Consider the following 24,705-nt stretch of genomic DNA (forward strand, 5'->3'; position numbering starts at 1 on the left):
ACACATTTTCCTCCAACAAAAACATTTCACTTACATCCCTTTTACTTGCAGTATTTATTTTTGTATAACCTGCACAATAGTCTACATGTAGTACTCCAGTGTAATTATGGGTAACGTTTTTACACCCTCAGTTAAATTAACACTCTCACGATTTTACTGCACGGGTCCCCAAAGGACTACCAGTATGACATCTAAAGTGAGACAGTAAAATAAAACCCTCCGTGTTAATCTCACGCTGAGTGTACAAATGGATAAATCATCACTGAGGATTTGACTGTGTACACTGTCAGCAAGGGAGTCCTTTTAAACCCTGCTGTCTCTTTTAGATTATGTTGTTATTCAGCACTAAAAGACACCGACTGGGAATAGCCCTGATAATCTGCTGAAGGTCCTTTATCTTAATTAGTGTGTAAAGACAGAAAAAAAGGCCCCTATCCTTGCACAGCACAGCGCTGAGACAAAAGGTGATGAATGGCTATCAGAAGCGAGTGCTATTAACAGCAGATATATGTCAAGCTAGGTTTTTAGTGAAGAATAGACTTGTCAAATAGGTATTTGTCTTGGATGCAGATATGAATTATTGTCGCCTGAAGAAAAAAGGTTTTGTTTTGTTTGTTTGCCCCCGAATTATTATCATCTGAAGAAAAAAGGGTTTGTTATGTTTGTTTGCCCCCCTCCACCCCCCCCACACACACACAAAATAAACATATAACATCTTAAAACATTGGTCACAGTTCTTGGCATTGCCTTGTTTGACCGTCGATCATAAAGCCGTCTTTACAATACTGTGGCAGATGCAATAAGCAGTCTTAATGGAAGTACAGTAGCATCAGTAATATACTGCGTGATAAAATGCACACAACTGTCATGCAGGATTATGCAGGCTAACTATGCTAAGCTCTTCTGCTAAGTAGAGATTTGTGACATGACATTGTTTCTGACATAGAAATCTATATACAGCATTAAAAAAATCCATTGTAATGACTGCTTATGCCATCTGTCTGTGTCAACTATCTGGGACTGGGCTAGGTTGTTGTTATAGGTGATTAGTTTATTTGTAAGGGGCCAGTACAGAGAAACATTGACAATTGACAGTTGCAGAACCAGTGTCTGGAGTACGGGTGCATTTCGCCTTTCCGACATGTCGCCTTTCCGACGTTAACGTTACGAACCCTATACCTAACCCTAACCCTAACCGCACGCGGAAGCCACTAGTCGGAGTGGCGAGATGTCGGAATGGAGAGCACCCCCCCTGGAGTACTGTGCACGTGTATAATATATAGCCAAAGCTCATTTCCAACACCAGTCCCGTTCTTGTGCGACTTTCTTTCTCTCACACCCTGGCAACCTCTATCTGTAAACAAAATGTGCATCATACATGAGGACAGGATACCCTCCTCCTTTTGTCTGCCATCTAGAGAAAGTAGAACCAATAGGCTCTATGCACAGCAGCCATATTGAAAAGAAATTGGGCTTCTTCCTTACTTTTTTTTGTTTTACCAATGATTCTAATGAAGGCTCTGTTCCATTTCATGCAGCACAGTGGTTCTCAAACCTTTTAATTTCAAGGACCCCCATAACTCTCGGAGTTAAACACCTTTTAAGGGGCCATTTGGAACCCCCTCAAGCAACCATGAGGGTCCTCCCTGGACCACACTTCGAGACCCACTGGTGTAGCAGCGTTTCCAGTGAGCCAACATGCGCAATATCAGCACCCTGACTCTGTTTGACCAGAATGGAACAGAGCCTTCATTGGTATCATTGGTAACACCTGTGAAGGAAGTAGGAAGAGGCCCAATTTCTCTCCAAAATGGCTGCTGTGCATTGAGCCTATAGGGACCGCCTTTCTTAGATTGCTCCCTCAAAACCCTGTAATTGTAATGTGCATACTCTGAACCATGCTCTAGCCCCCCCCGCATCCCCCCCCCACCCCCCCCCCCCCCGCATCCCCTCAAAGAAACTCATAATAGGCAATCAAAGAAATAAAACTGTCACACACAGAGCAGAGGGAGGGAAGGTGGCATGCCCGGGGAATGTCACCTCCAACAGAATAGTCTCTCTGCACCTCCCACACCCCTGCATGGTCCTTCTCTCTCTGGGAGAAAGGGCAGGGCAGTGCAGAAAGAGGCTCAGGGCTCCACCTGAAGGCTGTCTGTCTTCTTGACGGGCGCCTTGAAGCCTTTCACTTCCTCAAAAACCAATTCTGTCGACAAGTGAAGAGGAAGGACCGACTGTTAGTTTTGCTACAGAATATGCAGAGAGGATTTAAAATCCTTCCAAGGATCCTAAAGGCCCATACCAGTGTCAATACATGTCATATCATACAATAAACATAAACCATTTCCCCATTAATTTAGCATTTGTTTACATTTGATCTAAAGTCATTAAAACCTTATGCACATACCTGAATAACTAATTTGAGTCATTGTTGGCCAAATATAATTTCACAGTTAATAAGTCATGGCGATTTGAATTAAGTTCATAAATAAATATTTTCTCCAGTGACTGTTTTGGCTGGACTTTACAAATCAATCATTTGCACTTTAAATTGCATTCAAACACAATGATCACATAATTGACAAACAATAACCATGCAGTGATATTTATTGTTGGATTAATCTCAAGCAAGTTTCAAGTCTATACGTAGTTTATTTTCATACTGTACTGAAATGAACGGAATCGGCTTCCTCTAAAATTAACAAACTACGGTATGCTTTGGACAATGGTCAGCAGCAGTAATGTCAAATATACAGTCAGTGAGTCATAGTCAAAGGGCTAAATAGCAAAATAATGAAAATATATTTTTGTTTGATGGATAATTCAGTGTTGAATTTGTCAGCAAATTTGGATTTAGTTTTAGTCATAGTCTTTTGAATAAAATTCCATTTAGTTTTAGTAATTTTTAGTCATCTGAAATGTTTTAGTTTTTGTCTAGTTTTAGTCGACTAAATGTCAATCAAGATTATAGTAGACTAAATCTACAGTTGATTTAGTCGACAAAAATGTATGTTGGCGGTGCCTTGATGGCATCGTAATGGCTGATTTTACACGATCTCTACAAGCTCACAACGCATCGAAATCAACACTGATGGCTATATCCCAATCTCCCTCACCCTTCCACTCCTCCAGTGTGCGATCCTTGCTCTCCAGTGTCTGGTCGTAGGGAGGGGCCTCTGGCTCATCGTCAGGGTCATGGTACTGGGAGAAGTACGGGTGTGAGAGAGCCTCGCTGGCCGAGATCCTACCGTCACAGTCCAGAACCAGCATGCGCTTCAGTAGATCCACAGCTAATGCAGAGATCACCACACAGAGAGACACAGAAAGGCTGCTCATCTTAAACTTGAATAATCTTTCAAAGTGTGCAGTGTTGAACTGGACAGTAGTGGTGGGAAAAAACGTTAATTTCAGTAAACGAACGATTTCCTTCACGGCACTGATTCGTTCAAATGATTCACGTTCTCGTTCAGTAGCGCTATTTTCTAGTGTAAAACACCATCGCGGGAGCGTTTTTTTTTTACGTCGCGCGTACAGCCCGACCTCCCGCCCTGTGTACGGGGGAGGGGATGGGGGCATGCACGACAGCGTGAACGTAACAGTTTCAGAAAGTGAACGAGCTCGTTCACGGCAAAGAACTAGTTCTTTTGAACGAATCGATCATGACCGACACATCACTACTGAACAGTTTAAATCCAACAATGTCTGTCAGATTATAGCACTTGAGTAACACATTCAGACTTTTAGACACACACACACACACAAATGTTCTTCTCCCAAAAAAATCTGATAGCATTTCACACACCAAGGGGGTTTGCTCCTCTAAAGATCTTCTCCAGGTCCTGCTGGGGCATGAAGGGAAGAGACTGGATGTACTTCTGAGCCTGCAAATCAGGGATCAATGCACATGGGACAGCGAGGAGTGCCAGGTGTCAAATGGTTAGTCAATACAGTGGTCAATCACCTTGCCACCCACATACAGACTATAACCTCATCAGTCAAATAACTAATCAATTAAACTAGTTCAGGCATCATGGAAAGCATGTATTTAAAAAAAATCTTTAACATTCACATCTCCAGAATCTTTCTTCCCTTCCACACAGTGCATTCAAACCTTCATTCCTCTCTTACATGTTCAGAGGAGATTTTCTGCAGGAGCTCGGGGGTGGGCGTGCCCACCACTTCCATGATTCGCTTCAGTTGGTCGATATCTTACGACAGCAGGAGTTAAGGGCAGGCAGGATTTAGAGTTCAGTCATTAGCTTGCAGCGCTGACTCATTAACTAGCTAGTCACATGGTAACACGAGATTGACTGAAGGCACAACACTCTCGACTTGCTGATCTCGAGCATCGTTGAATTTCAAGTGGTCTTCTCTAGAATGCCAGAAGTCCCCACAGCAACACAGACGTCAGTAAATCAAATTCATCTTAGCTCTGCGTTTAGATATAGTGAAAAGCTATACAATTCAATCTATTGTGAGCGTTTCCCATTCATCCACTCTTGTCTTTTGGTGCACCTCCCTTTTCTGAAAGGCCCTGGGATTGTAATGCAAATCTACGATTGAGGTCTTCTAGTCTAGAGAGCAGTTATGGAGAATAGAAGTTGTGTTGGTGAGAAAGAAGTTGAAAAGCATAGCGTTCTCTCTCTTTCTCTCCTAAGTCATTATTAATTAAGGATACAATCATTGCCGGGAAATAAGACTTTTCCCTTCAGCAGCTCTCCCATGATGCATCCCACCGACCAGATATCAACTGGAACAGACACCAGATGTTTTAATCACCAAAACACCAACACATGGATAGTAGTGAGTGTTGTCAGTAATTACACACTTGTGTTGATTTTGACAGCAAATTTAGTTTTAGTCATAGTCTTTTGAATAAAATTCCATTTAGTTTTAGTCATATTTTAGTCATCTGAAATGTTTTAGTTTTTAGCTATTTTCAGCATGCACACCCTAGCGCAACCAAACATAAAATGACTTCTCTTAGTTCTACTGGATCTCTTCTCCACTAGTCTCTCTCTAACATTTTAGTATAGTTTTTATTTGTTGACCAAATTGTCAATATATTTAGTGGCAGTGAAAAAAGGTAGTCGACAAACATTTTTCGTCATAGTTTTTAGTCGACAAAATCAACACTGTTACACACTTGTTTCAGAACAGCTCTTACCATTTTGATTGTAGTGCATCCAGTTGAGCATGATCTCTGGGGCTCGATACCAGCGAGTTGCCACATACCCTGTCATCTCATCATCGGTCTGTCTGGCCAATCCAAAGTCAAGGATCTGTCGGACAGACACACGTTTTGTCAGTCTTGACACCCTTTCTTGAGGTTAGGAGGGAGAATGCATGTGGGGTTGCAATGGACGCTGTGGTCTTACCCTAAGCTCACAGTCTTCATTCACGGCTACATTACTGGGCTTCAGGTCCTTTCATGGACAATAGAACAGACAAAAGATAAAAATGACATTATGCTATAAGTCAAAGAGACAAGAGAAGGAATAAAGTCTATTCTTGCATGTACTTCAGTACCATCACTCCCATCTACACGGCATTCATGAAGAAACAGCCGATCTACAAGTTCACAACGTGTCACCCGGGTAAGTGTTGTGAGCTTGTAGATCTGTTATTATCATGACATGCCCAAACTAGTGATGCCAGGTTGAAAGTGGTTAACCCATAAAGACCTGGAACGCATCTGTGTGTCATTTTTTGCTTTTAGCTGAAAAAAGCATTATTTTACACTTTGGCTATTCAAAAATAGCAGATCTACAAGCTCATAGCGCGGCACAGAGTGCCGCGCTACGAGCTTGTAGATCTGCTATTTTTGAAAAATTGTGAAAATGTGTGCAAATCTTTGAATATATATATTCTTTTAAAGCCTTTTTAACTCAAATCTTTGCTTCTGGGGGTCCCTGAAACAAAATATTTTGAGATGGGGGTCGGCGGAGAAATACATATCATTTTGGTGGTCCTTGACATGAAAAAGTTTGAGCACCACTGATATAGAAACATTTTTAGTTTTTCAGAAAACTGTTGGTATTTAGAAGACATTTGTAGAATCGGCTTCAGGTCTTAATGGGTCAAAGGAGATTCAAAAATATGTCACTAGTGGCTCTTGGGCAATAAAAAAAAAAAAGGAAGTTGCAGTTAATATTAGGAAAGAAGGAGTTGCAAAGAGAAGAGAAGCCACCACTCACTCTGTGGATCAGTCCTGCTGAATGGATGTACTGTTCATGAAGGAACCACAGGATGGAGGGATGGGGGAGGAGTGAGAGGAGAAGAGAGAGAGAGAGAGAGGACAAAAAGTAGACAAGGAGGGTCAACACTGCATTCCAGCATTGACTAAAAGGGGTCTCTCTTTGTCTGTTCTGCAGTAAAACTATGCAGGCGGCCAGTGCACTATTTTCCATGTTGCAGTGTTGATTTTGACAGCAAATTTTGATTCAGTTTTAGTCATAGTCTTTTGAATAAAATTAATTCCATTTAGTTTTAGTCATATTTTAGTCACATGAAAGGTTTTACTGTTAGTCTAGTTTTAGTCGACTAAATATCATAAGATTTGAGTCGACTAAATCTACAGTTGATTTAGTCGACTAATATGTATTTTGGCGGTGCCTTGATGGCGTCTTAAAGGCTGATTTTACACTTGGTTGCATGCTGAAAATAGCCGATCTACAAGCTCACAACGCGTCGCAGCGTGACACGTTGTGAGCTTGTAGATCTGCTATTTTCAGAGCGCAACACCCGAGCGTCTTTTAGTTCTACTGGATCTCTTCTCCACTCGTCCCTCACTAACATTTTGGTCTAGTTTTTATTTGTTGACGAAATTCATAGTTTTAGTCATCATAGCTTACTTTTTTTTTTGTTTTTATTAAGTTTTCGTCAATGAAAAAAGGTAGTGGCCGAACATTTTTCGTCATAGTTTTAGTCGACAAAATCAACACTGCCATGTTGCCATGCAAGCACATTTAACAATATGTCATATAGCTACATGTTATATTTATGCATGGTAGGACACTGTTTTGAGGGGGGAAAATAAATAATTACGGAGTAAAAGGCAGTTCACACCAAGCACAATAACTATAACGATAACTAATATAGTTTTAAAAATCGTTCTAGCTGAAGTGGATGGCGGTGTTCACACCACAACTATAACAAAGACAATGGTGAACGATATAGTTAGTTATCGTTAATGTTATAGTGCTTGGTGAGAATGGCCCTTTAAAAATGATATATTTTTTTAGCACTTTAGTTGCAAAGTAGTAGTTAACATTTTAGAGGATGTAATCATATGTATCAAATATTGAGCTACTATAATTATGTAATATTGTGTTTTACTACAAACAAAAAAAACTTCTTTTTTTATCCCACGATTTTGTAACCCCATTTTTTTCACCCAGTGCCAATTGTCTAAGTAATCATGGGCACTACACTCCCTCTGCCAACCTAGGGAGAGCTCAGAGCCGAGCTCATGCCTCCTTCAATGCATGAGAGCTAACAAGCCTTCTTATCACCCGACAGGGGAAAGTTTCCCCGGTTGGACGTAGAGCGTGGAAGGAACACGTTATTCCAACCAGTTCCTTTCCCCTCCAAAACATAACACTTCTGCACACACTGCAGAAATAGGCTTTTGTTTAGTGCAGGGGGTTTAAAAGAGAAGGAATAAATAAGCCTGCACACTTTATCAAGCTTACTAGAGAAACTAGAACTATTAAGATAAGACCAAGTTTCGATCTACACAGGGTGGAAGGGAAAGATTCTGGGTGGGTTTAATGTTTATAAATAATAACATTCTAGTCAACAAAGCTTGAGATAGCATGCAGCATCCGCTTCTTTGTTACTACAACATATGTTTTTACGGAAATGGACACATGGCATTTTGAAAGGAAATCTGTGAATAATTTAATTGGGGTGCAAAACCATTAGGTCAATGGTTCTCAAAGTGGGGTACAGGGACCCTCAACGTTCCTTGAGGGGGTTCCAAATTGACCATTACAGGTCTGTAACTCCGTAACAGAGTAATGGGGGTCTTTGAAATTAAAAAAGGTGGAGAACCAGGTATATACTCTGTACGTGGTGATCATAAAGATTAGGTTTAGTACTGGGCCTGTCACAAATATTACATAGTTGCCTAATCGCAAGTATTTGAGATAATCACAATTATTTTGCATAATCGTTTCCATATTGAGTAATGTTCAAATATTTTCAAACATTTAAAAAAATAGTGGAAATAGCAGATCTACAAGCTCACAACGCGTCGCATCGCAACGCGTTGTGAGCTTATAGATCGGCTATTTCCACTATTAATGCTTTTTTGAAAGTACAGTTATTAAATATGTCAGTCATTTCTTTGTATATTTAGGTTATTTGCCATATCTGCCCTGTGCAACTTCAAAGCCAAACAGAAATGTAATTTTTTATCCTAATGTTCCGAGTGTTCAACGACAAAAACATAATTAAATCGTTGATTGCAATCATTTGTGTGACAATTAATGAATCGTCTAGTTGGCACTGAGAGGTAAACTACCTTGAGGCCTCGAAGGAGCTGGTAAATAAGGAACTGTACGTGCTCGTCTGATAGCCGCTGGAATTTGACGATGTTGTTGAGGTCCGCCCCCATCAGGTTGGTCACTAGATAACTGGAATAAAAGGGAGAGAGGAGGGACTTCATTAGAATGGTGCATGGCCATGTTGCCATGCCAACCCTCAGAAGTTTTCACAGCTTGAAACTCCTCTAGAACAGTGGTTCCCAACCTGTGGAACCACCTGTGTCATTTTAGATTTCACGAGTGCCGCGCTATGAGCCATTTTTGAAAAATCGTGAAAATGTGTGCAAATCTTGTAATACGTATTTTTTTAAGCGAACATTTGTAACTCAAATCTTTGCTTCTGGAGGTCCCTGGAACAAAATGTTTTACAAATGTTCGCTTTAAAAAACATATATTCAAAGATTTGCACAAATGTTCAAAATGTTTTAATAGCCAAAGAAATCTAAAATGACACAGATGCGTTCCTGGATTGAATGGGTTAATTATCACCGTCACCATCTGCCCCTCAGAAAGCAAAATGATGGTTTGGGGACGAGAGGAGGGTTGATATATTGATGCAATATGGATATTGTGATACGAGACTAGACATAATCTCGGATTTTGGTTATCAGTAATATCATGATATGTTGTCCTGTCCTGGTCTTAAAGGTTACCTTACAGTCAAGGGCTCCATTTTCCTGAACATAATAGTTCTTCAAACTGAGTGATCCATCCATATCAATGTAATTGGTAAAAAAAAAAGAAGATATTGCGATATTTGATTTTGTCTGTATATCGCCCAGCATAGAACTGTTGGGGACAAGTCTCAAGAGGTAGCCACATGGCTATTAAACCAGTGTTGATTTCGCCGACTAAAACTATGACGAAAAATGTTCGTCGACTATATTTTTTCACTGACAATAAAAAAAAAAAAAAGAACTAAGCTATGATGACTAAAACTAAGACTAAATATATTGACAATTTCGTCAACAAATAAAAACTAGACTAAAATGTTAGTGAGGGACTAGTGGAGAAGAGATCCAGTGGAACTAAAAGACAAGTAATTTTATGTTTGGTTACGCTCGAGTGTTGTGCTCTGAAAATAGCAGATCTACAAGCTCACAACGCGTCGCAGCGCGACGCGTTGTGAGCTTGTAGATCGGCTATTTTCAGCACGCAACCAAGTGTAAAATCAGCCATTACGACGCCATCAAGGCACCGCCAAAACACATTTTAGTCGACTAAATCAACTGTTGATTTAGTCGACTTTAATCTCATGATATTTAGTCGACTAAAACTAGACAAAAAGTAAAACATTTCAGGTCACTAAAATATGACTAAAACTAAATGGAATTTTATTCAAAAGACTATGACTAAAACTAAATCAAAATTTGCTGTCAAAATCAACACTGTATTAAACCCATCAATTTGGTGATAAAACATTTACACTTCATTGAAGTCCTCTAATGCTGCAGCGGGGGTGAAGACATCCAATAACCCTATGACCTGTGAAGACAGAGAGCAGAAGAAGAGCTTATCAATAAGAGCTACAGTACTCAACCACAGACCATTCCCTCTTTCTTTCTTTCTGTCTGTCTGTTAGTGATTTTTCATGAAGCTCATCATACTAACGTTCTCATGTTTCATGTGCTTGAGCAGCCGGAGTTCCCGGTATGAACGGCGACTATGGATCAGCGACTGAAAGGGCCGGGACAGCTTCTTCACCGCAACCTTCTGTCGTAACCGCACGTCGTAGGCTGAACTAGAAGAGGGAAGAGAGAGAGAGAGAGTGAGATATGATGGTTGGTGATGCATATTAACCCTTTAAGACCGGGAACGCATCTGTGTCATTTTTAGATTTGAGCTAAAAAAGCATTATTTTACACTTTTGGCTATTCAAAAATAGCAGATATACAAGCTCATATACAAGCTATGAGCTTGTAGATCTGCTATTTTTTTGAAAATGTGTGCAAACTTCAAAGCAAACATTTTTAACTCAAATCTGGAACCTGGAACAAATTATGTTGATATCGGGGGGGGGGGGGGGGGGGGTCCGCGGCCAAATACATATAATTTTGGGGGTCCCTGACATGAACAAGTTGGAGCACCACAGATATAGAAACATTACGTTTATCTGAAAACAAGACATTTGTAGAATCGGCCTCAGGTTGAAGAGCCCTTAATTTGGCTTTTTTTAAATGGATATGTCATTCCACATTGCATAGGGCGAGCATTGCCTTTATTGTGCCTGTGCCTTTTTCAGCACGGCCCGGTTTGTCGAACACTTAAGAGTCCTACATCTATCAAAGCCCTCTCGCTGCCTGGAGACAAACAGGAAGGAGAAGTGATTGAGAAATGCTACCGAAACCGGCAAACACGAAGCATGAAGTGAAACAGGATAGAAAAAGCGGATGTCTGTCTGAATAAGGAGATGAGACACGCTTGGCGACGTAGAGCAAGAATGAGAGTTCATCCATCGCTCATCATTACGCCATGCCATTATAGACTGGACTGGCTTGTCCTCGCCTCCCCTTACCACCTTACGAAACTTAGCACAATTATGTTACTCCATCATTACGTGTTTGCCCAGTTTATGAGTAGATAGCCTGTCTTTCTGCAGGGCTAAAAGTGCATCTATTTTATTTCCTGCCTCCAAAGCACCTGCTGCCTGTCCAGATGCCCCCCGAACGGCCGTAGCCAAACAGGCAGCCTGTCTCCTATCCTTCCGCCTGACATAAGCCAGGCCACTGTTGTCTGTTCATAACAAACACCCCTCCATAGTCCATACAAGGCTCTGACTGCAACTCCACACAACACAACTCTAGCTAGCCACGGCATTGATTTCCATCTTCTTCTTTTGTATCAGACACACACACACACGCACGCACGCACGCACGCACGCACGCACGCACGCACGCACGCACGCACGCACGTGTGCGCACACACACACGCGCGTGCGCACACACACCACCCAGCCCTTAATGCACCTCCGGTTTCAAAACAGGAATGAGTGGGTGTGATGGGGGGGCATCTATGGTAGAACAAATATCTGATGTGAGGTGAGTCAGCTGAGCTCAGCAGCCAAACACAGATGGAAGAACACTGACACGCGCTGAGAACAATCATTTGCATGTGCCCATAAGATTTGACCCACTATCCCTATGACTAGTTACACATAGTAGAGGGAAAACAAATAACGCACATCCTCCGTTCTTTGGTGCTGAGCTTTAACTGTATGAACAGTGATACTGAGACAAAAATAGGGCTCGCAACTCTTTTATGCTCCAAGGTTTATTCAAACAGACAGCAGATACGACGTTTCGACCCTTTCGGTCTTTTTCAAGTACTTGAGTGAGTTGCGAGCCCTATTTTTGTTTTGGTTACAAATAGTAAACACGATGCATTCAGATTAATTTAAGGGAAAGGCTAGCTAATACTAATACTATATATGCACAAATAAGGACTGTATGGAGAGGACATTTGAAGAGGGTGAAGAACATTTCTTGCTCAAATTGCAGGTTAGACATAGTGTGTCTCTGCTCAACATGTCGTGACGTCCTTGTTATTCATGACTCGTATTATAATAACACAGCATCCAATTTCATGTGTGGAGCATCCTATTTGCTGTCGGTCTCATCCACTGGGCCTCATCCAGAGGGAGAGAGACAAACGCACGCACGCACGCACGCACGCACGCACGCACGCACGCACGCACGCACGCACGCACACACACACACACACACACACACACACACACACACACACACACACACACACACACACACACACACACACACACACACACACACACACACACACACACACACACACACACACACACACACACACACACACACACACTTTGTCCTGCATAGCTGCATCCCCATCTCTTACATGGTACTGTGGTAATCAGTCCGTCACAGAAAGCAGAGGTAATATGCCATTTACAATTCCACCTAATTAGCCATCAACGGCCCAAAACCCCTCCCAGTAAGGCCTACAAGGGTCCCAGGAAATCCATACATGATGAAAAGGTCTGAGGTTCAGTCTCCACTGCAGGCATTTGTACATGTAGACCCTGAACCCTTACAACACCTGCTCACTCTGGATAAGTGCCAATAAAATGGCAAACACAACAACAACATCAGCAACAACAACAACATCAGCAGCAGCAGCAACAACAACAAAAACAACAATAACCGAGTCATGATATTCCATCTGAGCTCAGCTGGTCAAAACAGCCCGGTTTCATTCCAGGAAACAGATGATGCAGCACGAGACGACTCAAGATCAGGGATTGCGGACTGAAAGCTGAGAGAAGTTATTGGACAATCAAGAAGAATGTGGCAATGCTGACCTACTGCTTGTTCTTATGAAACATCCACATTTAAAAGGGAAATTTCACAATAAATCACTCAGAAAGTTCTCTCTCTCTCTGTCTGTCGGGGCTGTCTCACACACCGTCTGTCTGTCTGTCTCTCACTTACACAAACACACAGACACACTAGCCACACACCAGGGGTGGTTTTATGGCTATACAGCATGGTATATACGCTTGTCTCATCCTTGACCTCAGCTCAGGCTTGCAATCTCAGGAGTCTTTACCAGGAGAATAATGGAGGTTCTACTTGAGATCAGAGACTGTTGTAACTGTGCACCTTCAGATGTAAGACTTCCCTCATGACCCTGCATGGACCCTGCAGATATCCCCACCCTCTAACAAAACATGCCCCCTCCCCCCCCCCCCCCCCACCATGAACCCCAATGTCAGCCCCATCCCCCAGCCATCTGCTAATCAATCAGTCTTTCCATGAGAAAGTCAGTGACAATAGCTGGAGCTCAGCGACGACAACAATGCATGGGCAGGCCACCATGGTGTGGGTGGGGTGTCTGTCTGTCTGTCTGTCTGTGTGCAAGCGAGAGAGAGAGATGAAGAGAGAAGGAGAGAGTGGAAGTGCAGAAATAGAGAGACAAAGAAACAGAGACAGACCGGAGGCAAGATAAGTGAGAAACCTCTGGTTCAAAATGATCCATTCCAGAGGTTAAAATAAGCTATAATGGTATGTGTGTATTCATAGTGCCGTCCAGCTTTTTTCAGTTCAAAGGAACAGACAGATATCAGTATCTGTTTCCAACACATGTGATCTAATCATGTTTTTTTCTTTCTGGTGGTGCCTCGTGCCTCCATCCATGAGACATTGCTCAGCACGATGGTGTGGAAGCAAATCCCACACAGTCTGGTCATTGAGACATGTCTTAAACATGCTCACTTCTTCCAATGACACCCCAGTTGTGAACAAGTTCCTCATGTGAGTTAGAACGTGTAATTCTGTCTGAGAGCTGGAACTTTGAATCCCTTGAAAAAAGGGGGTTTCTCGCAGGGATCTGACGTGTGTACCTATGGACACGTGGATTAATATATTGACAGACTTGCTTATCACCATGACGCCTTGCCATGGCAACGGGATCTCTCTGGGCAACAGCGGAGCGGTCCAAAATAAAAAATAAATCAGCATTACAACATGTCTGCAAGTGGAGCCATATCAGGCCAAGGCTACAGAAAAGAAAGGAAGTTGAGGCGGGTTGTTGTCGATGGTGATAAATATAATTTGATGGATTTGAAATCTGGTAAAAATTTGTCACGTAATGCAGTGGTTCTCAACCTGGGGGTCTCTACATGATTTTTTTTTGGGGGGGGGTCCCCAGATGACAGTGAAGTGACAATTTTAGGACTCCTAAGACCTTTTTAATACCAGAAAAAAAGGGGAAAAGGAAAAAAGACCATTACTGCATCAAAAGTAATCAAAAAACTGGTCAAACATTGGCCAATTCAAATTATATAAGAAAAAGGCATTATCAAAATAGCCGATCTGCAAGCTCACAACGCCTCCCGTTGCGAGGCGTTGTGAGCTTGTAGATCTGCAATTTTCACGAATTTTAACTAAATGTATTGCCTCAACTCCTACAATTCCAAGTGCTTATCAGGGTGGGGGGTCCCCAGTTCAAATAGGATTGTTTTGGGGGGTCGCAGCCTGAAAAGGTCAATAACCACTGCTGTAATGTAGAGGACATTCTTGCTCCAATGGGATATTGGGCTACCTTATTTGAACTGAAAATCACTTAATGTCAGAGAGTCACGCGGTCGTAGAACCAAGTATAAATCTGGCATTATTCTGCCTCCTCGGTCCCAGCCAGGAAGGGAGGTTTGCCCGTTCCCCTTTCGAACGTGACATATAGCCTCCCCTCCCCCATGAGCTCCTGCCAGTGAAAGATCTGCCAATAATGAACACCTCTCTGGAGTTGTTCCTGTTATATGAGCTTAACATTAAGAATGTAGAAAAGGGCTCTTTACAAAGCCTGAAGCCAAATTCAATCTCATTCAGCACCGACTGTTTTATCGATGACGCCAATCGTCTGATTGAAGTCTAGACAGATATAGCTATGTATTGTTTGTGTACCGTATATATGATCTGTTATGTAGCCTCCAGTGTAAAGGCTATACAGTAGCCTATAGGACTTTTTTCTCTCCAAACAATGACCCGGCATGTTTCAGCGTAAAAAGCATAAAATAGGCTTAATGTAATAACATCAAAGTTACATCTTAAGAACAGACGAGTCCTTTCAGATAAATGTTTATTGTCTCTGCCAGGCCGAAGGCGTGGCAGAGATGTATGTTTTGCATCCTGTCTGTCCGTCCGTGAGTGTGCGTGTGTGTGAGTGTGGGTGTGTGTGCGTGTGTGTGTGAGACCAGCTAATCTCCGGTACCGTTTGGCCGATGGCAGCGAACTCCTGGATGCCAGAGCAGAACCTCTGCCCCAAATGTTTCAGATCGGCCTTTTATAAGCGCCACCAGGAGGTCGATTTTTGCAAAACACATTTTTCAGTATTACTCCTACAGATTTTGTCCAAAACAAATCACACAAATCGGTACAAAGTATCTCTACTGTCAATAAACGAAACAGATTTTTCATATTCCATCCTTATTGGCTAAGATTGGCTTCCAAAGTTTGCAGGAGTGCTCCGTTTTGAACAAAATGCCTCAAATAATGAACGCTGCGTGCGATTTTTGTGAAACTTTGCACGCACATTCCCACTAGGCTGAGGAAGAAATGCCACTAGATTTTTTTTAAATCAGCCTCATGATGGCGCTATAATAGGCCGATTTGAGTTTTTACCTAAAACTGCACCGATCTGCGTAAAACTGCATTGTATGCGCACTCCCTAGAGGCCAATGAAAAACCTTTGACCTGCATTTTTCACATCTGCCTTATATAGCGCCACCAGGAGGCCAACTTATGTAAAACGCAATTTTTGATATTACTCCTTCAGATTTTATCCAAATTTCACACAAATCGGTACACATGATCTCTATAGTCATGTGATCAAGACAAATCGGTTAAATTTTTCATATTCCATCCTGATTGGCTAAGATTGACATCCAACGTTTGCAGGAGTGGCCCGTTTTGAACAAAATGCCTAAAATCATGAACAAAGCATCCAAATGTGATGAAACTTTGCACGCACATTCGCACATTGAGGAAAAAATGCCACCCTTTTGACATTGCCCTATTATAGCGCCACCAGGGGGCTTCATTTTGCAAAACACATTTTCTTATATTACTCCTACAGATTTGGTCCAAACATCATGCAAATCGGTACACATTATCTCTATAGTCATGTGATCAAGACGGATCTGTCCCATTCTTCATATTCCATCAACATTGCTGGCCCACAATAACATACCTGCCCTGGCGGAGACCTGTGCTCCGAGGAGTACTTTTTCTAGTTGCAATTATGTTTAGTCTTTCAGGCCTGCATCGGGATTCTCGTAATTAGCCTCTAATCTAACAATCTAACATTTCTATGAGCGATATGGTTTATCGCAGGATATATCTCGACAGCAGCAGCCTCGCCCCTCTCTCCGCCAATAGGCTGTATATTAGCCGTAACTCACCATACGGAGCCGTAGGCCCCCGAACCCACGGGAGTCAGGTTCTGGTACCGCTCAGGAACCTCCCACACCGTCTTGTTGAGCTCCTGGCGATAATAGCCCGGTCTGGCAGACATGTTTCAGCCCGAATGATGCAGCAGATATTATACACTCCAGATACTAGCAGCCGGCTGCACACTGTCTACGACTGCAATGCATGCATGGACTCCACACACACACACATACACACACACACACACACACACACACAGAGCGATTCACTCTGGCAGCCGGTGTCTGTCGCTCGCTCGCGCTCGCGCTCTCTTTCTCTCTTTCTCTCTCCCTCCACCTCTCTCTATCCCCCCCTCCCCCTCTCTCTCTCTCTCCCCCCCCCCCCCCTCTCTCTCAAGTGAACTATATTCAAATACAGTTTAAGCCCCTTTTTAGAAAGCTTGTCAGACATAGGCTACCGGATAAACAAGTGAAATTGGAATTATGAAAATAAGTGAGTAGGCTAGACAAAAATGGAATTGGAACCATATGAAATTGAAGATGATAAATTGATTCTCTTTACTCTAGAAACCCCTGTTATACTGAACAAACACTGCAATGATTAACTATTTAACAAAAAACGTTTTGAAAAACAATAACTAACAGCACCCTTTAGTTTAGACTGCAGCAAATATAAAGATATACTGCAATGCATGTTTATATTATAGACTATATTTATGAAAATACAGCATATAATGTAGTATGTAGGAAACTAGTAGTCCTAAATGCCAATAATAATAATAATAATAATAATAATAATAACAAATATAAATATAGCTTCAAGCAGGATACGGGGGCCACGGAATGCATAGGCAATATTAAAAACGCAATATACAATACATACAATAAGCCATAGAAACAGAATAGATTGAACTTGAGACAAAGCAGCCCATGCAATTAACAAATGAGCATTCTAAACAGCTGAGCAGAGTGCTGAGAGACATTGTGGATATTGTAATGTCTCTGTATTGCGTTGCTTATAATGCAGATTTCAAACTTAGTGTTGTAGTCTCTTTATTATACAATATTCATTGGCTCATGGGGGCTTCATTTTCTCACGTACAAACTTCTGTTATACCTGAGTTATACCTGTTCAAAGTTTGCATTTTCAATTTAGTGCTATAGCGCCACCCTTTGGCCAATGGTTGTGGGTTTCTGTATTCGTCACTTCACCACTGCACTAAGTGCTTGGCCCCCTAATAATAAGGACCATCATAATCCATCTAAAAGAAAGTATAGGCCTAGAGTGATTGTAAATATAATTTATTTTTTCAGAATTATTTCCACGAACAACCAATAAGTCAAGTCAACCTGTATATCTGTATGAAAGAGAGGTAAGCTATGCGGGCCTTATACTTGAAGTTTCTTGAAATTAAAACATATACTTTTAAAATGAACTATAAAAGAAATAAGCATATCAAAAAAAGTTAAAACCAAACTGAATGTGTGTGTGTGTGATCCAACATTAACCAACTGAGTTCTGTTCCACTGCAGTATAAACGGCATGTAGCAGCAGCACCATCTAGTGTATGCCTCCTGTTGGTAAAGGGACACAGAATTAGTCACAACAAAACATAGCATTGCTGCTATTCTTAAAAGTAGCCTATTAAATGTCAATAAGATATTATTAAATTGACTATAATAATTCAATTGAATATGCTACCTGAATACTATGGAATAGGCTACATAGGGTTACTGCAATAGGTAGGCTATAGCCTATATGGCATGTAAAGTATTTGCCTATAGCCTACATGCTCATAAAAAAGTGGTTAAATTCATATATATGTTTTGTAAGGTAATGGAAAATGATATGAGTAGCCTACTGGAAAGAGAGTCTGCATGGCAACAACTCTGTTCACTCACTCCAATGGACCAATTAACGGTTTACAGCAATGGCAGTTCTGCATTTGTACGCAGATTTAAAAGGGTAACACTTTACTTGAGGGGGGAATTCATAACGTAATTAATTCATCATGAATTAATGATGAACTACATTAATTCATCATGAATTTCTCATGAACTCATCATTAATTCCTGGTCCTCACCATTAACTAATGGTGAAGTCAGTCACTATATGACTTAACCAAGTCAAGTGTAATATGGACTTTATTTCACAGCACTACATGCCTAGTTCATCATTAATTCATCATTAATTAAGCTTTAATTATGTGAATGAATTTGCCCCCTTAAGTAAATTGTTTAAAACGTAAAACCTTTATAGAATCAGATAAGAATCAGAATCACTGTCAGCAGCATGCTCAACAACCCACCTTGACAGATAAATGGTAGCATGTGGAAGCAGCATTCATCCAGCCACCTCAGGTCACTGGTGATCTTTCCACAGCATTTGGTGTAGACGTCAGCAGGGAAGCTTCCATGCCGGTGGGCCTCCAGATTGTCCACTCGTGCTCCACTGACCCAGTCCCATTCCCAGGGGTATTCCCAGCCAAATATGTTTCTTTCCATGCCTATCCATGCACCGGCCTCCCACACATTTGCTGGAATACTTGGGTCTGTCAAGAGCTGCTTCACCTCCTCCTGCACACTGTCATTGGTGATGTGCACCAGGCTGCCTCCACGCTCCATGCATGCATTCAGAGCATGCATCCAGTCCATAGGATCTTTGTAGAAATGTAAGTTGCCTGGTGCGCACACACACACACACACACACACACACACACACACACACACACACACACACACACACACACACACACACACACACACACACACACACACACACACACACACACACACACACACACACACACACACACACACACACACACACACACACACACAATAAATACTAACAAAGCAGCGTCAGTGACAACATTTTGTATGCTAATTTATAGTAGAAAATAGGCAAATTCTGTTAGCTCGATTGATTCTCTCTATTCTCTGTCTATTTTATACACGTTTGCAGTTGTGCCTTGTATTCATGTCATTCCTTAATCCAATTAACCTAGAGGCCCCACAGGGAGAATAAATTAAAAGTAAAGCTTTCTTAAACGTCAGTAATTGTCCATTCAACCACACCAACTTAGATAGAAAATTATGTAGGAACACTGGGTTACACTAAGTAACTTTACACAGTAAAATCCTCACTCAGAGTTAAAGTGAGGATTTTACTGTGTGGTGGTCATTGTACCGTTTGATAAGCATGGTGAGCATGTGTTTTGAGTGTGGGGAGACGTAGGGGACGTGGAGGCTGAGGGCGGAGCAGATGAAGCCACAGTCTCACTGGAGGTGGTTTCAGTTGTGGGGGGCATGGTGGGGGTCTCAGTGGAGGGGGCTTCAGTGGTCAGGACGTCCGTGGTGTTGTCAACGGTGCGTCGTTCTGCATCAGAAGGGCGAGGACATCGTTTCATACCCATACATTTATCTGGGCCAGAACACTATAAAATGCAATATGGATACTGCAACTTTTTGAGAACCGTTTCAGCAGTGGTGGAAAAAGTACTCAAATTCTTTACTTAAGTAAAAGTACCAATACTGCAATATAGAAATACTCTGTTACAAGTAAAAGTCCAGAATTCAAAACTTTACTTGAGTAAAAGTACAAAAGTATTGACATCAAAATGTACTTAAAGTACCAAAAGTAAAAGTACTAAAATGTTTGAAAATAGCAGTTCTACAAGCTCACAACGCGTCGCGATGCGACGTGTTGTGAGCTTGTAGATCGGCTATTTTCAAATAGCCGATGTATAAAATAGAGCTAAAGTGGTTAATGTATTTTTCTTAATAACTGAAAAGCAACTAGTAAAAAAAAAAAAAGTTTTCAAATAGTTTTCAAATGTTACTTAAGTACAGTACTTAAGTAAATGTTACTTTACACCACTGTCTCTCACACAACTGTATAGCCTACCTCCGTAGCACAGGAAAGCTTTCAGACTGGTACACTCTTCTGCCTTCAGTTTACCATCAGGGTTCATAATCATGCAGTCTGCTGTATCATCACTATTTATCTCATCATTCACGGGAGGAAATGGTTCTCCACTGGACCAGTGCCAAGTGCTGGTTTCGGGCACACACTTCAGGCCAATCCAGCACCATAGCCCTTTGCTGACCTCATCAAAGGCCTCCTGCTCCTTCTTGTTAGTGATGCTTGCTAGATCTCCCCCCTTTGTACTTTGACAGTCTCCAACTGCGTCTGTTTGTGTCTTCAACTCTTCATGTAGGATGTATTGCTTCACTGTCCCTCCATTGTCATCATGAGTAACTTAAAGTGAATGTGAAACAAATTGTTCCTCATTACTTGTGACTGTATCAATACTTTTGCAAAGGAACTTTGATTTGACTGTGAACTGAACATTTCACATCCCAAAATGTGAGATCTCATGATTCTTTCTATTTTCTTTATTTATATACAATCTGTCTAGATTTAATGACAAACAGTGTCAGATGTGATAACTGAACCAGTGGTTTATCTAGCGCTAAACAACAGTGACTGACAATGACAATATATATACAACAGTGACTGACAATATATATACTGTATGTGTGTGTGTGTATATGTATATTATGTACAGTATATATCGTTTCTGTCGGGTGGAAACCTTGTATGTCCAAAACCGTCCCTCTTTTATTATGATTTTAAAACATTTTAAAGTAGTGAAAATAGCTGATCTACAAGCTCACAACACATTGCGACATACTTTGAGCTTGTAATCTGCTATTTTCACTACTTTTGTGCTATGATTTTGATGAAGTTCTATGATATAAAATAGGATAAAATATATCTATGATAAAATATATAAAAAGTTGAAATATGGAGATAAAAGGCTTCTGCCCAACAGTAACGATATATAGAATAGAATATAGAAGGTCATACCGTTTTGACACACATAGAACATCATACTGTCACATGGCTGTGGCTGCCAGTAAGATCCATCAAATGCACATTTGTGTCCAGTCTGCCCACAGCTACCATACTGAGGTTGCCAGTTCAAGTAAAAGAAGTGCTCCTTATTTGACCACCGCCATATTGAGTCTTGTCTTTGGAGACCAGTCCATACTGGATCTGTGAAACTATTCAATGCTGCTTTGGATTGATTCCAGTCTGCCTTATTGTGTATGACAGAGAGATCTGAGTAGTGTGTTTCACAGTATGTTGTTGCCTCTGTCCAGTTTTTCATCTCATTCACCACTGTATATTTCTTGGCTGGATACAGTACTGTTTTTTAGTTCAATTGATATTGGAACAAAAGAGGAAATGTGAGTATTCATTGCTTTGCAAGGACAAATTAGAACAATTTTAAGTAGGAACAAATTAATTGGATTAGTTGGATCATTAGTAGGATAGTAATTAAGTCCCTTTCCCTCAATTACTGTACATCTTCACATTGACATTGTCTTTCAAAAATGGTCATGGAAAGAAAACACCATCTTATAACATGAAACTTAAACAGAAGTCACCTTTGCCATGGCATTTGTTCAGCGAGTATCCTGAAACGACTCCCTTTTCATGTTCAATCTTCAGAGGATTCCCAACGGTTGAGTTTTTGAGCTTGCAATCACGATTATCTCGTCTATGGAAAATAGAAGGATGAAGAAGGAGGAGGAGAAAATAAACAGCACATATACGTAGATGATTAAATGTAATACCATAACCATTCTGTTCAGTAGGTATAATACGTAAATGTTTTGTATATTTACTTGTATGTGAAATGTTGACATGCTGGATTATTGGTACAGTTTCTTCTGCAACTCCATTTTGGCCAATTTTTTCCAATATGTTCAGAAAGCAGCTCGTTACCATCAAGTTTTACACCATGGAGGAATTCCCTGCTGCACTCTGATTTGCACAAACATGGACATTCAGAAATGTAACAGATTTTTAGCAAAACTACAGAGAAAGGACAAAATCATTTTTAAACAGATGAATTTTGGAAGGGAGCCTATAACATACCCTATATGAAAATGCTGCTTACTTAATATTTGTCATATGTTATCTTGGCATTCAGGGTTGCATGGCGTTACGTTTTTGTCATAACCATGTGGGTTAATGGCGAGGGCTATGTTACAATAATATATAATAATAATACAATAATTTATATAATATATTCATGATATGTGTGATCATGTTTTGGCAACCGTTCACAATTATTTTGACGTGAAAGACAATGCTGTATGAGAGATATCTAGCATTTAAATAATTTAAAAAAATGCTGTACGACAAATGTACCATATTAGTGATAGCCAATATGAATATGAAGAGGAAAATAGCTTTTCCTTGCATAACATATCACAGAAAATCTACATCACGCATCACTTACCCTTTACTACTTTGAGAACATATATTTGTTGATTTGTGTCTTTGCAACAGCAGTAAGTTCCACTGTTCTCGTGCTTAAGATTGTAAATGGTCAAGTCATTGTCGTTGGTCATCTCATTGCCTATGGCTCCCTCGAGCAACACATTGTTGTCACACCGAGCAGAGCAACTTCTACTCCAGGACGTGCCCTCTCCAAGTCCACATACGAGAGTAATGTTTCTACCCTCAAGTACCGGTATAGGCCTATCAATCCCCAACATGAGGGAAGACTGGGATGCTGAAGAAAATAAGGTTGCCAGTCACTGTACCATGACACAAAAGTGTGGTTTCCCAAAAATATAATTCCCCCTTATGCTAAATACTTGATAATTTGCATGGAGTAACTGCTTTTATACATATGAACCTTCTTAGTTCTATGCACACAACAACCAACCTAACAATGAAAACACACTCACTTACCCAGCAGCAAAAGTAGTGGGATCAACTTTGCCATGGTAATAGAATAAGGACTACTGTCACTATTAGATGGTCGTTTATGTCTGTTTCGTAAGAGAAATAATAATAATGTAATCACTGTATTATAGAAATAACAAAAAAAAATAGCATTTGACTTCCAAAGCTGTAGTACACCAATTCTGAGCATAATCTAAAAACAAAACCTCTATAAGAAGTTACAATTTTTACATTCTGATATTAATACCCAGGTTTGTTCAAGTCTGGATTGAATTAGTCTATCTTGGAAATTAATTGAACATGTTTCACAAGAGCAAAAAATGTACCTACCCAAATGATAGATAGTTATTGTCCCTCCAGCCTCGACAGAGGGCAGGGAAATATAAATAGCTATCTGCAGACAGCATAAGTTAATATGATGATGTTGTCTCCTCCCACAGTGGGTTGATGTCAAGTTCAAGAAATATTATTGTACAGGTGTAATGCAATACTGTGTGTGTGTGTGTGTGTGTGTGTGTGTGTGTGTGTGTGTGTGTGTGTGTGTGTGTGTGTGTGTGTGTGTGTGTGTGTGTGTGTGTGTGTGTGTGTGTGTGTGTGTGTGTGTGTGTGTGTGTGTGTGTGTGTGTGTGTGTGTGTTTGTTTCAAAGAAATACAGTGGGAATGAGGTGAGAGCAGTCAGAGCACACATTACATTTGGTTGAAATATTTGTTCATATGATTTTGATACAAAGGAACATACAGTACTGTAAGAGATGTTTTGCAAATGCAAAACTCCTCCAGTCTTTCTCCTCCTATACATAGCCACATGCAAATCCCATGGTTCCAATAGACTCCTAATATAAACCTTAATGATTCTGGGAAATTCAGGCGTCATAGCAGCAATGGCAGCAAGGTTGAAAGGTTGTTCAGCCAAAAGTAAAAACCAAAACAAGATGGATCATTTAAAATCGTTAATTTTAGTTTCTGGCTCAAAATATCATCAACGGGTCTTTGAATGAATGTCTGTAGCCTACAGTCTAACAAATAAATATATACCGTATGTCAGGGAATGAATAAGTTTACACCCAGAAGCCAGGTGTGGTCAGTTAGTGTTAGAAGTAAAAGTCTGGTATTCAAATTTTACTAAAAGTATAAAAATATTGGCATGAAAATATACTCATTTTGCAGAATGTCCCATTTCACAAGTTTTAAAATGTATCCACACGTTTCCTAGGCTAGGGCATGCATCTCTTCCTGTCGATTTGATCAGGTATCAGGGATCAAATCGACAGGAAGTGATGCCCACCACGCCCTAGGAAACTTGTGGATAAAAAATAAATTGAAAATAGCCGATCTACAAGCTCACATATAGATCGGCTATTTTCAAATAGCCGATCTATTTTTCAAAAGTATAGGGCTGAAGTGGTTAATGTATGTTTAATTTTAATAATAATTGAAATCTCCAAAGTAACTAGTAACTTAAGTTTTCA

The 24,705-nt window shown here is 40.8% G+C and overlaps 2 protein-coding genes across 2 annotated transcripts; both read right to left on the reverse strand.

The window, feature by feature from the left end:
* Window positions 1-1,948: 1,948 nt before the first annotated feature.
* mapk11 (mitogen-activated protein kinase 11) lies at window positions 1,949-16,696 on the reverse strand. Its single transcript, XM_084050367.1, has 12 exons — window positions 16,480-16,696; window positions 10,158-10,287; window positions 9,973-10,031; window positions 8,525-8,636; window positions 6,195-6,224; window positions 5,376-5,423; window positions 5,165-5,279; window positions 4,676-4,747; window positions 4,126-4,205; window positions 3,800-3,878; window positions 3,114-3,287; window positions 1,949-2,203 (listed from the first exon to the last, which is right to left on the reverse strand). The coding sequence occupies exons 1-12, from the start codon at window positions 16,590-16,592 to the stop codon at window positions 2,130-2,132; spliced, it is 1,086 nt and encodes a 361-aa protein (XP_083906493.1). The 5' UTR covers window positions 16,593-16,696; the 3' UTR covers window positions 1,949-2,129.
* A 1,104-nt stretch (window positions 16,697-17,800) lies between these two features.
* LOC311039810 (C-type mannose receptor 2-like) lies at window positions 17,801-23,595 on the reverse strand. Its single transcript, XM_084049799.1, has 10 exons — window positions 23,567-23,595; window positions 23,243-23,322; window positions 22,785-23,060; window positions 22,165-22,303; window positions 21,925-22,037; window positions 21,341-21,682; window positions 20,375-20,728; window positions 19,658-19,846; window positions 18,777-19,148; window positions 17,801-18,042 (listed from the first exon to the last, which is right to left on the reverse strand). Exons 2-10 carry the CDS (start codon window positions 23,274-23,276, stop codon window positions 18,029-18,031), a joined length of 1,833 nt encoding a protein of 610 aa, XP_083905925.1. The 5' UTR covers window positions 23,277-23,322; window positions 23,567-23,595; the 3' UTR covers window positions 17,801-18,028.
* Between the last annotated feature and the right edge of the window lie 1,110 nt (window positions 23,596-24,705).

This window comes from Gymnoscopelus microlampas (genome assembly GCF_963454915.1).
Source record: "Gymnoscopelus microlampas genome assembly, chromosome: 23".
Classification (NCBI taxonomy): Eukaryota; Metazoa; Chordata; class Actinopteri; order Myctophiformes; family Myctophidae; genus Gymnoscopelus; species Gymnoscopelus microlampas.